Source organism: Podarcis gaigeae (assembly GCF_964106915.1).
Source record: "Podarcis gaigeae genome assembly, chromosome: 1".
Classification (NCBI taxonomy): domain Eukaryota; kingdom Metazoa; phylum Chordata; class Lepidosauria; order Squamata; family Lacertidae; genus Podarcis; species Podarcis gaigeae.
Window position 1 is genome coordinate 127,594,916 of NC_139678.1, and position 14,390 is coordinate 127,609,305.

A 14,390-nucleotide genomic window follows, 5' to 3' on the forward strand; every position below is an offset into this window, starting at 1 on the left:
TTAATAATTTTGATTCTACCCTCCCCTCCCTTACTCCATTTATCATGTATTAATGAAACAAAGAAACACTGGCAGAGTGCCACAAAGAATTGTTTGAAGCTCTTCCAATGTCAGTGTCACGAGGAGATTGTTTTTGCTCTAGGACAGTCACTGAACTGTCTTGGCAGCCAGGGCTGCACTGTACATAAAATGATCTATAGTAATTGCTTCTGTTACCGTCATTCCCACGCTGCTTCGTAAAAGCAGTCATGCCTGAACTGTCTTAGCTGTAAAAACACTCCTTGGTTTAGCTACTGAAGGTGGGCATGAAGCTATTACAGTACTAGCTCAAACTGATCTCCTATAGATTTAGGCCACAATCTTGGAAAAGCCCTGCAAGTCTTAACAACTCTCCAGAGATAGCCGTTTCCTCTCAGTCCTCCTGCAAGAAATGAAAGGAGCAAAAATGGTATCTCTTCTTAACCAGGCAGATTAACCACATTAAATGAGGTAATCCTCAGTGCATAGCAACACCAGCTTGTAATTGCATGAGTTGAAACACAAACAAAAAAAAATTCCTTCCAGTAGCACCTTAAAGACCAACTAAGTTAGTTCTTGGTATGAGCTTTCGTGTGCATGCACACTTCTTGTATCTGAAGAAGTGTGCATGCACACAAAAGCTCATACCAAGAACTAACTTAGTTGGTCTTTAAGGTGCTACTGGAAGGAAATTTTTTTGTTTTGACTATGGCAGACCAACACGGCTACCTATCTGTAATTGAAACACAAAGACGTGCATAGTCAGATGCTATTGTAGACTCAAACAGGTTGCAAAGGGGAAGTAAAGAGTGTAAGAATATTCCACTGTGTTTGTTGAAAACAAACAAACAAACAAACAAACAACTCATTTATTTATGTTTGGAAAGTAAGGGATTAATGTATTGCGGAAGAAAGGAATCAAAGCGGTGCTCCAAAAATGGTTCAATTTCACACACACACCTTTTTTGTACTATAGTCATACACCTATTAAAGGGACGCGTGTGGCGCTGTGGGTTAAACCACAGAGCCTAGGACTTGCCGATCAGAAGGTTGGCAGTTCGAATCCCTGCGACGGGGTGAGCTCCCGTTGCTCGGTCCCTGCTCCTGCCAACCTAGCTATTCGAAAGCATACCAGTGCAAGTAGATAAATAGGTACCGCTCCGGCAGGAAGGTAAACGGCGTTTCTGTGCGCTGCTCTGGTTAGCCAGAAGTGGCTTAGTCATGCTGGCCACATGACCTGGAAGCTGTACGCCGGCTCCCTTGGCCAATAAAGTGAGATGAGCGCCGCAACCCCAGAGTCAGTCACAACTGGACCTAATGGTCAGGGGTCCCTTTACCTTACATACACCTATTTGCATTTGGACTAATGTCTTCTTGCATAGTTAGTTCTGGGCTTGTGTGGAAAGCTGGCAGAGGGCATACCTATATAATTATGGGTGTGTGTGTGTGTGTGTGTGTGTGTGTGTGTGTGTGTGTGTGTAAATGGTTACGAGAGCCAGTGTGGTGTAGTGGTTAGGAGCGGTAGATTCATAATCTGGGGAACCGGGTTCTTGTCTCTGTTCCTCCACATGCAGCTGCTGGGTGACCTTGGGCTAGTCATTCTTCTCTGAAGTCTCTCAGCCCCACTCACCTCACAGAGTGTTTGTTGTGGTGGAGGAAGGGAAAGGACATTGTAGCCGCTTTGAGACTCCTTCGGGTAGTGATAAAGCGGGATATCAAATCCAAACTCTTCTTCTCTTCTAAATGGCACACATTACAGCATGTGGTGTGGACGACCAGAGAATCACAATTCACATGTGGAGTCTAGGAGACAGTCAGTAGTACTCTCAGTAAATGAGAAAATTGCACCTGTCCCTTCTCCTGTGGGGCGTGGGTGAGATCATAATGATCAATAGTGCAGCTAGGTAATTTTAGCTCCTGGGCTTAATAGTGGAGGGTGGCCTTTAGTGGGCCATGCACATTACTTCCGTTGTGAAGCACACAATTAACATTTCTTTCTCCCCCACACCACCAGCTGTTCTGTGCTTTACCACTGCTTCTACGTTCCTGCTACGTTAGAGCAAAATGCAAACAAATAAAAATTGCCAACCCTGAATTTTTTCTTTTTTTTTAATGAATATTCTCAGCATGTGCAGTTTCGCATATTAAACTCACTTAAATTGTAGCACCATGGTGACTGCAGGACTAAAAGGGAATTTGTTTCTGCCGCCTGGATGCTGAGTACATTTATTGAGCGATAAGCACCGTTTCGTTGTGGGAAATGACAATACCTATTTTTAAGTGGCAATAGTGCAAGAAGACAATAGCGTAGCCTGGGGGTGCAGGGGGGGCCGGCTGCACCGGGCGCAACATCTGGAGGTTAGGGGGCGCAAATCCACGGGTTAGGGGGGCGCATGTCTAGCCAGCTGCCCCTAACTTTAATTTTTTAAAAAATTAATAAATAAGAATAAAGGATGCTGCAGTGACCGACATCAGCACTGTTTGCTGCTGCTGCTGCCATCACCTGCCACTCTCTGGGGACCTTCAGGGTTGTGACACTCTGAACCTCAGAGCTGCACCACCAGTAGTGATTCAAAAAAGCTTTTGCTGAACAGTTGGCATTTAAGAAGAGTTTAAAGGACAAGGCATTGGTTTTGATTGACAAGAAGGCAGAAGAGGTTTTAACCAGTATATCACCAGAGCGATATGGCAGTTAAGTGTGTTCATAGCTTTGGGTGTGGTTTCAACCTCTTTTTTGGCTGTGAAACGCGCAGATGCGCTTTAGGCAATGTGTCTCAAACTAACCTACCTCATAGGGTTATCGTGAGGCCAAAAGTGTTATTCTGAGATCCTGGGAGGAAGGGTGGGATACAATTATAACTTGCAGATAGTTGCTACAAGCTGCGACAGCAGGTTTCCCCTTCTATATATGGGGCGTCGCACTAGGCGTGGGAAAAGGATAGGGTTGCTTCTTTATCAGGTTTTAACCTGCCAGATTGTTTCCTTCTGCATTTCCTGGCCCCACACCCCTTTCTCAGCCTCAGGGTTAGTAGTTAATGGGCAAATATTTAATGTAAGAAAGGACTGCACCCCAGGCTATAGTGTGAGTTGGATTGGTGGACATAGCTATTAAGTGTCCCTTATTTGAAGGGACAGTCCCTTATTCCAGCGCCATGTCCCGCTGCTGTCCCTTACTGATGGATGTCCCTTAAATGTCCCTTAAATGATGTCCCTTAAATTTCAAAGGAAGCAGCTCCTCTCCCTCCCTCCCTGCCGGCCAGGGAGGAGGGAGGCTCCAACTGTGTTGCTTGGCTGTGTTGCTCACCCAATAAGAAGTCTAAGAACGACTGGGGGGGTGGAGCTTGCATGCCTTGTGTGTGGCTAGTTAATGCAAGCTGAGGGGGGTTTTGAATGCTGGACGCCATTTTGTTGCACGTGCTGCTGCAAACTTTGCAGTGCAAAGCCAGGCTGGGGAGCCATCTTAAGGTAAGGGTGCATGTGATTCAGATTCTACTCAGTTGACCCTCTGGTTACAAAGTTGGTTGGACAGTGTTCTCGAAGCTACCAGCATGAGTTTGACCAGACTGCAGGAGGACAGGAAGACTGGAGTGCCTAGAACAGGTGAGGCTGCAGGTCCCTTATTTTCGCTGCTGGTCCCTTATTTTCAAATCTGTAAGTTGACAGCTATGTTGGTGGAGGATCTGCCATCAAGCATGTTCAACAGTGGAACAGTCTCCCTCGGGAGGTTGTGGACTCTCCTTCCTTGGAGGCTTCTAAGAAGTTTGGGTGGCCATCTGCCATGAATGCTTTAGCTGAGATTCCTGCATTGTAGGGGGTTGGGCTAGATGACCTCTGAGGTCCCTTCCAACTCTACAGTCCTATGATTCCATGAGGACATCTCTGTTGCCTCACTGTGGCTGGCACAGGGAGTAGCACGGAAGTACGGTAATCTGCGTCATTGACTATGCAAAAGCCTTTGACTGTGTCAACCACAGCAAACTATGGCAAGTTCTTAAAGAAATGGGAGTGCCTGATCACCTCATCTGTCTCCTGAGAAATCTCTATGTGGGACAAGAAGCTACAGTTAGAACTGGATATGGAACAACTGATTGGTTCAAAATTGGGAAAGGACTACGACAAGGCTGTATATTGTCTCCCTGCTTATTTAACTTATATGCAGAATTCATCATGCGAAAGGCTGTGCTGGATGAATCCCAAGACAGAATTAAGATTGCAGGAAGAAATATCAACAACCTCAGATATGCAGATGACACAACCTTGATGGCAGAAAGTGAGGAGGAATTAAAGAACCTTTTAATGAGGGTGAAAGAGGAGAGCGCAAAATATGGACTGAAGCTCAACATCAAAAAAACAAAGATCATGACCACTGGGCCCATCACCTCCTGGCAAATAGAAGGGAAAGAAATGGAGGCAGTGAGAGATTTTACTTTCTTGGGCTCCATGATCACTGCAGATGGTGACAGCAGTCATGAAATTAAAAGACGCCTGCTTCTTGGGAGAAAAGCAATGACAAACCTAGACAGCATCTTAAAAAGCAGAGACATCACCTTGCCAACAAAGGTCTGTATAGTATGGTTTTCCCAGTAGTGATGTATGGAAGTGAGAGCTGGACCATAAAGAAGGCTGATCGCCGAATAATTGATGCTTTTGAATTATGGTGCTGGAGGAGACTCTTGAGAGTCCCATGGACTGCAAGAAGAACAAACCTCTCCATTCTGAAGGAAATCAGCCCTGAGTGCTCACTGGAAGGACAGATCCTGAAGCTGAGGCTCCAATACTTTGGCCACCTCATGAGAAGAGAAGACTCCCTGGAAAAGACCCTGATGTTGGGAAAGATGGAGGGCACAAGGAGAAGGGAACAACAGAGGACGAGATGGTTGGATAGTGTTCTTGAAGCTACCAGCATGAGTTTGACCAAACTGCGGGAGGCAGTGGTAGACAGGAGTGCCTGGCGTGCTGTGGTCCATGGGGTCACAAAGAGTCGGACACGACTAAATGACTAAACAACAACAATGAAACAAAGGGATGCAACAGCAAGCAAGCTGCTCTAGTATAACAGGTGCCCAAATTGGAGAATGATGGACAAGTTGAAAGGGTTGATACAGTAATGGGTAAAACTCTTACATGTAAGAACTGGAGCCCTGCTTGGCAGCTAACAGATTGGGATACTGAAAAAGGAGTGGAGGGCCAGGCCCTGCAAAGCCCCATCCCACAAAATGGCTTGGAAACAAATCCTATTGCTCTAAACCAGGGGTCAGCAACCTTTTTCAGCAGGGGGCCGATCCACTGTCCCTCAGACCTTGTAGGGGGCCGGACTATATTGGCGGGGGGGATGAAGAAATTCCTATGCCCCACAAATAACCCAGAGATGCATTTTAAATAAAAGCACACATTCTACTCATGTAAAAACACGCTGACTCCCATGGGCCGGATTTAGAAGGCGATTGGGCCGGATCCGGCCCCTGGGCCTTAGTTTGCCTACCCAGGCTCTAAACACTGTTTGGCTGCACCTTTCCTCTGCCTCTGGAGCTGGCCCCAGGTGGACTAGGAATCAGCAACTGGTAGCCGATGACTAGATTTTAATACAGTGGAACCTTGGGTTATGTACCATCCTCCTTACGAACGCTTCAGGTAACGAGCTCCACTAACCCAGAAGTAGTAGTAGTAGTAGTAGTAGTAGTAGTAATAATAATAATAATAATAATAATTTATTTATATCCCACCCTCCGCAGCCGAAGCCAGGCTCAGAGTGGCTAACAACAGTAAAATAATACAGCATTCTAAAATCAACAGAGCGCATTGCAGTGGTCCAAGCAGGAGATAACCAGAGCGCTTCATTCAGTCACTGCAGAGCTGAGCAGACAGTGCTGAACTGATACATGGGACCAGTAGTTAGACCCAGGAGAATGGCAGCTTCCTATTCCCGTCTGTCTGCTGGCCCTTTGCAGCACAAACACAGCCTTAAACATCACCTCCAATATCTCGCATTTCGAAAACAGAAGCAGAACTACATATATGGACCACGGACAGAATTTTATTTCGATGCCAACCTTTCCACAGTTGAAACCATGCTCAAGACAGCTTACAGCACGAGCAAAAGCTCATAATTACAAAAACATCAAAAAGTACACAACCAACTTGAAACAATTTCCACGTAATTCATAACATTTAAATAAAAATCCAAAAATAAGTAAATAATAGCAATAATAGCAGCAACTCCCCCCCCCCCCAATTTTGTGTCCAGTCTGCCCCTAATAATGTTGGTCCGAATACAGTATAACCTTTAGAAGTCACCAGAAGGCAGCAGCGCTGTATAGGGAAGGTTTTTTTTAATGTTTAATGTTTTATCATGTTTTTCATATATGTTGGAAGCTGCCCAGAGTGGCTGAGGCAAGCCGGTCAGATGGGAGGCATACAATTAATATAATAATAATAATAATAATAATAATAATAATAATAATAATAATAATAATAATAATAATATTGGGCAGAAGCCTTTCCCAGCACTGCCAGGAACAGAAAACTAATGGAAAGTGAGACCTTATGCATGCATGCAAACCACATGCAATGAATGTTCTCCGTGAAGGTACCTACGCACCTGCACAAATTTAATAAAAATAAAATATATATATTTTTTATTGTTAATCATCATCATCTAGTTTCCATGATGGGGCGCTGTATCTTAAAACAAGACCCAGCCATGTCACCTGGCTTCCCACGCCCGCGGGTGTGGGCGTTACACGCCCGCGATGAAAAACACGCGTGCGGTTGCGTGGAACGCCTCCGCAAGCTGTCACTCAGCTCCCGTCTCGCCTCTCGCGACGCTGCCCCTTTAAGCCTCACCCCACCCCGCGACGCGGGCGCGCGCACACACACACGCGCATACACACAGAGACGGACCCCCCAAGGCCACGCCCCTCGCCCAATCAGCGCGCTGTAGCGGCAGCAACGGCGCCGACGAGCTTCCAATAGGAGAGGCCGGTGCGGCCACTATTGTTGATGAGGCGGCCGGAGCGGTCGCATCGGCCGGAGCGGCGTTCCGCTCGTGTGTGAGGAGAGCTATATTGCTGAGGGGGGCCTGGCTGACCGACCGACCGACTGACTGACTGACTGACTGACTGGCGTCTCCTCTTCCCCCTCCCTTCCCCCCTCCCAACGGCCGTTCTCCTCAGCGCCGTTTACCTCAGAGCCGGCTGAAGGATGGCTTCTCACCCGCCGCGCGTGAGGCGAAGCGGCTCGCCGACCCCGGCCACCTCCCTGGCGGCGGCGGCGGCGGCGGCGGCGGGGGGAGCCTCGGCTGTGTCGGCGGGAGCAGGCGGGGCCGCCAGCGCCAACAGCAGCCGCCTGCAGCCCATGCGGGCGACGGTGCCTTTCCAGCTCAAGCAGCACGGCAGCCCCACGAGGGGCGGCGGCGGCGGCATTTCACGCGCGGCGGCGACGACGACGACATCGCCTCAGCCGCCGCCGCCGCCTCCTCCTACTTCGTCTTCGCCGCCGCCGCCTCCTTCCTCGCGCACCGCCAGCCCGACACGCGCGGCGCCCGGTAACGGCAGCGGCGCGCGCAGCGGCGGTGGCAGCCCTGCCGTAGCCACGCAGACCCCCGCCGCCGCCGCCCTCCCTCCTCCTCCACCTCCGCCGCCGCCTTCCACGCGCGGCAGCCCCACGCGCGGGGCCGGGCCTCGCGGGAGCCCCCCTCGGCTGCACCAGCTGCCGCCGCCGCCGCCCCCCGCGCCGCCATTGCCGGGCTCCAGCCCTTCGCCTTGCTCCTCCCCGGTTTCGCCGCCTGTGCCCGAGAGCAGCGCCTGCTCCGCCGCTGCCGCCGCCGTGGTTTCTTCCTCGTCCTCCGGGGGAAGGATCCGGCACCGGCAGAGGAGGCGGTCGCCCGAGCAAAGCAGGGCCTCTCCGGAGAGGAAGAGCCCGAGTTCGCCTGTTTGCAAAGGTGAGGGGTGGGGTCTTTTTTGGGGGGTGCGTGTGTGTGTGTGTGTGTGTGTGTGTGAAGGGGCACTTAAGGCGGAGGAAACCGGAGCTCCCCCCCCCAGCTGCTGCTAACTGGCCCTAACCGTACCGGTTTCCTGCTTTTCGTCTCGAGCAGATGGCGAGGGCTTTCCTGCAGAGCTGGACCACGAGGCCACCAGGGCTTTGGGCATCTCTGCACTTCCCTTCTGGACCCCTTGGCTCTGGACCAGTGGCATAGCGTGGGTTGTCAGCACCTGGGGCAAGGCAAGTAATTTGCACCCCCTAACCCGTGGATTTGCGCCCCCTAACCCCCAGATGTTGCGCCCGGTGCGGCCGGCCCCCCCTGCACCCACCACGCTACGCCACTGCTCTGGACCCCCTTGTTGGGGGGGGGGTTGTTGTCATTTCTCACCTGTTATTTGCAGATCCTGTCTGCATTGAATAACTTCCTTACCCCCATAGGTTTTGGTGGCTGACTCGCCTCCCTTCCTAGGGAGCTGTGTTTCGATGGCACAGTGTACAGGGACCTGTGGAAAGGAAAGCACTGCCAAGCATGGTGTGGTGCCTGAAAAGAGATCCGGGCAGCGAAAGGATGTGTCTAGACATGTTTCACTTTAATAGGAGCGTGGCAAGCTGCATGGTACGGAGCCCATCTAGTTCCATACTGTCTACCCTGACTGATGGTGGCTCCCTAGGGTTTCAGGCAGGGAGTCTCTCCCAGCCCTATTTGAAGATGCTGGGATTGAAATTGGAACCTTCTGCATGCAAGGCAGATGCTCTTGTTTCGGCCTGGTTTTACAGCGCAGCTTTACGTTGATTTGTGGTGGTAAAACATTACAAAATATAATATGTTGATGGTAATTGAGGGTTGAAGGGGAGCTAGTATGTTATTAAATAATATTTCCTGATCTTTGAAAGCAATTGTTCAGCTGAGTGGGGAGGACTTACGTTTTTTGTAGCGGACAGTTTGGGTAGTTACATGTGTCCTCTTTTACACTGGTAAGTTTCAACTAATGTGTCTTTTTGTGCAGATTAGGTTTTGGAATACCTGAGCTCTAGCATTCACAAGTTTCTCTAAAATGAGTAGGTGAGATCTGTAGAATAGGATCTGTAGAATTGACACCAGGGTGAAAGTATTTGCTTTAGTGACCCTCCCTCTGTTGAGAAAACAGTGGCCTTGGGCCTCTCTGTTCACAGTTCCATGGCTGAGTACACACCATACATTTAAAGCACATGACTGATTCCTCAAAGAATCCTGGAAACTAGTTTAATGGTACTGTGAATTGTAGCTCTGTGGGGGGGGGTGTAAACTACAGTTCCCATGATTCTTTGGGGGAAGTCATGCCTTTAAACATATGGTGTATACACAGTCTATATCTTTCTAGGTTCATGCTGTAGTCTATACACTACAGGACCGGTGCAGGGGTTTAATACCAACCTTAGGGAAGGAAAAAGACCACGGAAATTTGACTGTCTTGGTAGCATTCTCCATGCAGTCAAGATAAGAAGTAGGAGCAGAACAGTGCACTACTTTATCCAATGAAGATACAAAATGTTAAAGTCAGTGACAATCACAGTGCCCTGGAATACTCAGCACCTCCCTAGGTAGGTCTGTTGTATACAGTACAATTGCATCTTACGGCAGTGGTTTTCAACTGGTGTTGGGGCGCCGTGAATGATGGTCAGGTGCAGCGCCATTTATTTATTGCTTCCCTACAATTTTTATTTTTTTTAAGGCTGCAATCCAGTGTACAGTAAGAGTGATTCCAATGCAACTTAGTTGAACATGTCTGAGTAAATAGGTACACTGGTACCTCGGGATGCGAACAGGATCCGTTCCGGAGCCCTGTTCGCATCCCAAATGGAACGCGACGGCGCGCGGGTCGCGTTTCGCCGCTTCCAAGCATGCACATGACGTCATTTTGAGCCCATGCGCGAGCGGTGAAACCCGGAAGTAATGCGCTCCGTTACTTCCGGGTTGCCATGGATCGCAGCTCGAATGCGCTCAACCTGAAGCACATTCAACTCGAGGTATGACTGTATAGGGTCCTGCTGGGAACTTTCCACAGGGGAGCTGCAAAAAGAACTCAAAAAGGTTGAATGCCTCTGTTGTATGCACATGTAATTCATGCACTTTCAACCATACATGGTTGAAGGCAGGCTAGTTGAAATTGCACAAGTTAAATGAAAGCAAGGCAAAGAGCTTAAAAGCACTTTTTGCACTGGGTCTGCTTGGGCTGTCTGGTGCTTTTAAGCACTCTACCTTCATTGGTTCAGAAGGCTAGGGATGCTTTTAAGTGGGCAGCTTGAGTATACATGTTTTTGCATATATGTAGAACCCTTGGAATTGAACCTGCACATATGTTGTGATTGTGTTGTATTTGAAACTGTTTATAGACGGTTGTGAATGCAAAGAATAGGTAACATTTTTTATAGACAGGCAGCAACCATTCTAGGCAAGTCCCATTGACATGCGGGACTTTTGGACCCGGAAGAGGGCGGGGCACACGTATGCATGTTCTGCTGTCGTGCAGTACATGGGGGCTGGGAACAGAACCCCTGCACGAAATTGTTGCCGCCTGTAGTGAGATTGAGAGGTTATTTGGAAATTTGTACACTACTATTATTTGAACAGGGACGCAGGTGGCGCTGTGGGTTAAAGCCTCAGCACCTAGGACTTGCTGATCGAAAGGTCGGCGGTTCGAATCCCTGCGGCGGGGTGCGCTCCCGCTGCTCGGTCCCAGCGCCTGCCAACCTAGCAGTTCAAAAGCACCTCCGGGTGCAAGTAGATAAATAGGGATCGCTTACCAGCGGGAAGGTAAACGGCGTTTCCATGTGCGGCTCTGGCTCACCAGAGCAGCGATGTCACGCTGGCCATGTGACCCGGAAGTGTCTCCGGACAGCGCTGGCCCCTGGCCTCTTGAGTGAGATGGGCGCACAACCCCAGAGTCTGTCAAGACTGGCCCGTACGGGCAGGGGTACCTTTACCTTTACCTTTTATTATTTGAACAAGCATATAAATATCCACTTGCCTGGTTATCTTTGGGATGTTACCAGTGCTATTTTGCAACCACACAGGGAAGCTTCTATAAAATGGAGAATTCTCCTTTCTTGCACACATGCACACCCCCATTTCCTTCACTATGCCATGAAATACCAAACAGATGTGTGGGCAGATAGACTAGCAAAACTTATTACGAAAGTAGCTAGATTGTGCTAAAGAAGCATATCCTAACAACTAAGGTACTTCCTTTATATATATTTTTAAGAATACTAACTTTTAAGGACAGAAGAATTTGAAAACATCATCCCAAGATGTCCTTATGAGAAAATGTGGTTAGGATTAGCCAGCATACATATTTTCTGCAGGCTTATTTGATGGCAAGCCTCATTGAACTTGGTGTGACTTCCCAGTAAGAATGCATAGTACAATCAAGCAGGTTATGAACAATAGGTTTCTTTTACTTACATCTTGGAAAAACTAGAAATGTGATCTAGAAAGGATCTGTCTTGAAACTACTTGCATGGATTATACGTTTCATCTTTTACAGAGACTCTATCTAGTCAAAGCTGAGCCTTTTATTGGTTGTTTCAAGTATCTTTAATGAACAATAAGACCCACTCTCAACTGTAACATTGTTTAGGATTGCAGCCTTAGTCTTCAAGACAGTATTGACTTGTCATTATCAATTGCTATGGACATTGGAAAGTGTGACTGCTTTTTAAGCTTTCTTTCAGCCTTGAAGAGAGCTATGAAAGAGTAATTATTCTTGAGGCCATTGTTCAGAAAACTTTTATGTCCTGAAGGCTCCTATTCATTGATATGTATAATTGATAATAGCACTGAGTCAGAATTTGTTACGGGGAATGACTAGTATGATGTTGCCCCACCTACCTTTTAACTAAATTTTCAAACACTTAAGAAATTTACAGTTAATAGCTTTGTGGCGTGCTGATTTTCCATGTGGCTATTGGAATGCCTTTACTTGACAGGAAATAGTCAGGAAGGTGAAAATAGAAGTTTGAAGGGTTATAACATATCTAGCAATTTTGTTTCCTACAGATACTTCTCAAATCATTAAATTGAATGCAAATAGGTAAATAACATAAATCTCCATTGATTTGGAAAGATGGACGCTACTTAAATTTAGCATTTGCAGTAAAGTTAATACACCTAAGATTAATGAATGCTGCAAATAATAATATATGTGTTGTGTGGTATTTATCTACACATCCCCCAAGCATACTTTCAAAATATTAATGCATTATTTCAGGGCTTTTATTTGGGGTAATGCTTCACTTTGTATATCATTTAAAAGAATGTCTTTGCCTATATTAGAAGGCGGATTAAATTTTTCTGATACTAGTTTATACCACAAGACAAAAATGTTAACACATATACATGAGTGCCAAGTTTATTTTTTATGAATACTCCAGCAGGTAGGATTGGAGCACAAAAGCACTCTCCCCTCATGTATTTTCCAGAAACTGATATTCAGAAGAATTACTGCCTCCAATTGTGTGGAGGCAGGGTAACAGCCATCATGGCTAGTAGCCACTGATAGCCCTAATTTCCAAATTTTTGTTTAATTCTCTTTGAGAGCCATGAGCATCACTGCTTGCTGTAGGAGCAAGTTCCATAGTTTAACTATGTGCTGTGGGAAGAATCACTTCCTTATAAGTGTCATGAATCTTCCAGCTTTCAGATTCATTTGATATCCACAAGTTTCTAGTTTTATTAGACAGAGAGAAAAACTTCTTTTATCCACTTTCTCCATGCAATGCATAATTTTATAGATTTCTATCACGTCACCTGTTGCTTACCTTTTCTTTAAATAAAAAGTCCTGCAACCTTTCTTCATGGGGGGGGGGTGTCACTCCATCCCCTTGATATTTTTTATTGCTCTTTTCTGAACTTTTTCCAGGTCTCCAGTATCCTTTTTCAGTTGAAGTGACAAGAACTGTACACAGTATTCCAAATGCGATTTCACCATAGATTTGTTTAACGCCATCATGATATTGGCACTTTTATTTTCAGTTCCTTTCTTCATGATGCTAAGCATAGAATTTGCCTTTTTCATAGCTGCCTCACACTAGATCAACATCTTCACTAATCTATGTATTGTGACCAAAAGTTCTGTCCTCATGAGCATGTAAATGTGAAAGATTTTTACCCCAATGTGCTTCTCTTTGTGTTTGCTTACATTTAATTGCATTAGCCATTTTATCACCCATTCACTCAGTTTGGAAAGGTTCTCTTGGTCCTTCTGTGATCAAGTTTGTAATTTGTACACAAGGAGATTGCCTGGAAGGAATAGAAACAAGATAAACCAGATTATACAAGGCACTGGAGGAGAAATGGATAAATTGTGTGCACCAGAGTCCCATACATAGGCCAGAAAGCTTACAACATAGGCTGAAAGCTTGCAACAGTTTGCAGATTGTATTGTTGAGGCTACATCTATTCCATTTTCAGGATATAAATTTTCACCACAGGTCAGATAACTGCAGTTTCTTCCATTCCCTGTGTGAATAGAAGGGAGGTTCCCAATTTCCATACATAACAACCTCTATGACTACAAGGGACTTTTCAGCTGGATCTAAACATAAAGTAGAACATTCATAGTATTTGGCCTATACTTGATAGTAAATGTAAATACAAGGCCTCTTTCAGTGGGAATATCTGCAAACTGAATCTTACATTTGACACCCTGGTATGAATCCTACCTAATCCAGGTTGATTATACCAGTGGTTGTAGTATTCAGTATACAGTGGTACCTCGGGTTAAGTACTTAATTCGTTCCGGAGGGCCGTTCTTAACCTGAAACTGTTCTTAACCTGAAGCACCACTTTAACTAATGGGGCCTCCTGCTGCTGCCGCGCCGCCAGAGCACGATTTCTGTTCTTATCCTGAAGCAAAGTTCTTAACCCGAGGTACTATTTCTGGGTTAGCGGAGTCTGTAACCTGAAGCGTATGTAACCTGAGTGTATGTAACCCGAGGGACCACTGTAGAGGCAAGAATAGCAGTAAACAGTTTTTGATCCTGATCAAGTAAATGTAAGATTCTATAGAATCACTATGTTCCTAGAATTCTTCCATATGTCTGAAATAGGGCCCTCTTCCTCAGTGTCATTAAAGTCATCTCTAAATATGGCACTAGGATCTCTCTGAACTGTTGCATTTTACTAATAGCACTATTCCTACTTCAGGGTCTATCTGTTTTGCAGTGAATCTCTTTACTTTCTCCCCGCTGCCATTGAGCCTTGGAGCTTTTTTATATATATACTGGATGAACAATCCCTAGATTTTCCAGAGGCTACATTCTGCCTCTTAGATGCTCTCTTGTCAATGCATAAAACGCTTTGCACATATTATCCTCAGTCGTATCTCTGGATTGATCAGTGGCTGCTGGTT

At 46.6% G+C, this 14,390-nt stretch overlaps 1 protein-coding gene and 1 long non-coding RNA gene across 2 annotated transcripts in view; one reads left to right on the forward strand and one right to left on the reverse strand.

The window, feature by feature from the left end:
- LOC310833764 overlaps positions 1-7,278 on the reverse strand; it is a 334,495-nt gene extending 327,217 nt beyond the window's left edge. Inside the window, exon 1 of the long non-coding RNA XR_014558917.1 lies at positions 7,201-7,278. This is a non-coding gene — a long non-coding RNA (uncharacterized lncRNA). The remainder of the gene's footprint in view (positions 1-7,200) is intronic.
- The window catches only part of FAM117B (family with sequence similarity 117 member B), a 28,846-nt gene continuing 21,452 nt past the window's right edge, over positions 6,997-14,390 (forward strand). Inside the window, exon 1 of the mRNA XM_083708901.1 lies at positions 6,997-7,957. Coding sequence (XP_083565027.1) covers positions 7,219-7,957 — 739 coding nt within the window. The 5' untranslated portion in view covers positions 6,997-7,218. The remainder of the gene's footprint in view (positions 7,958-14,390) is intronic.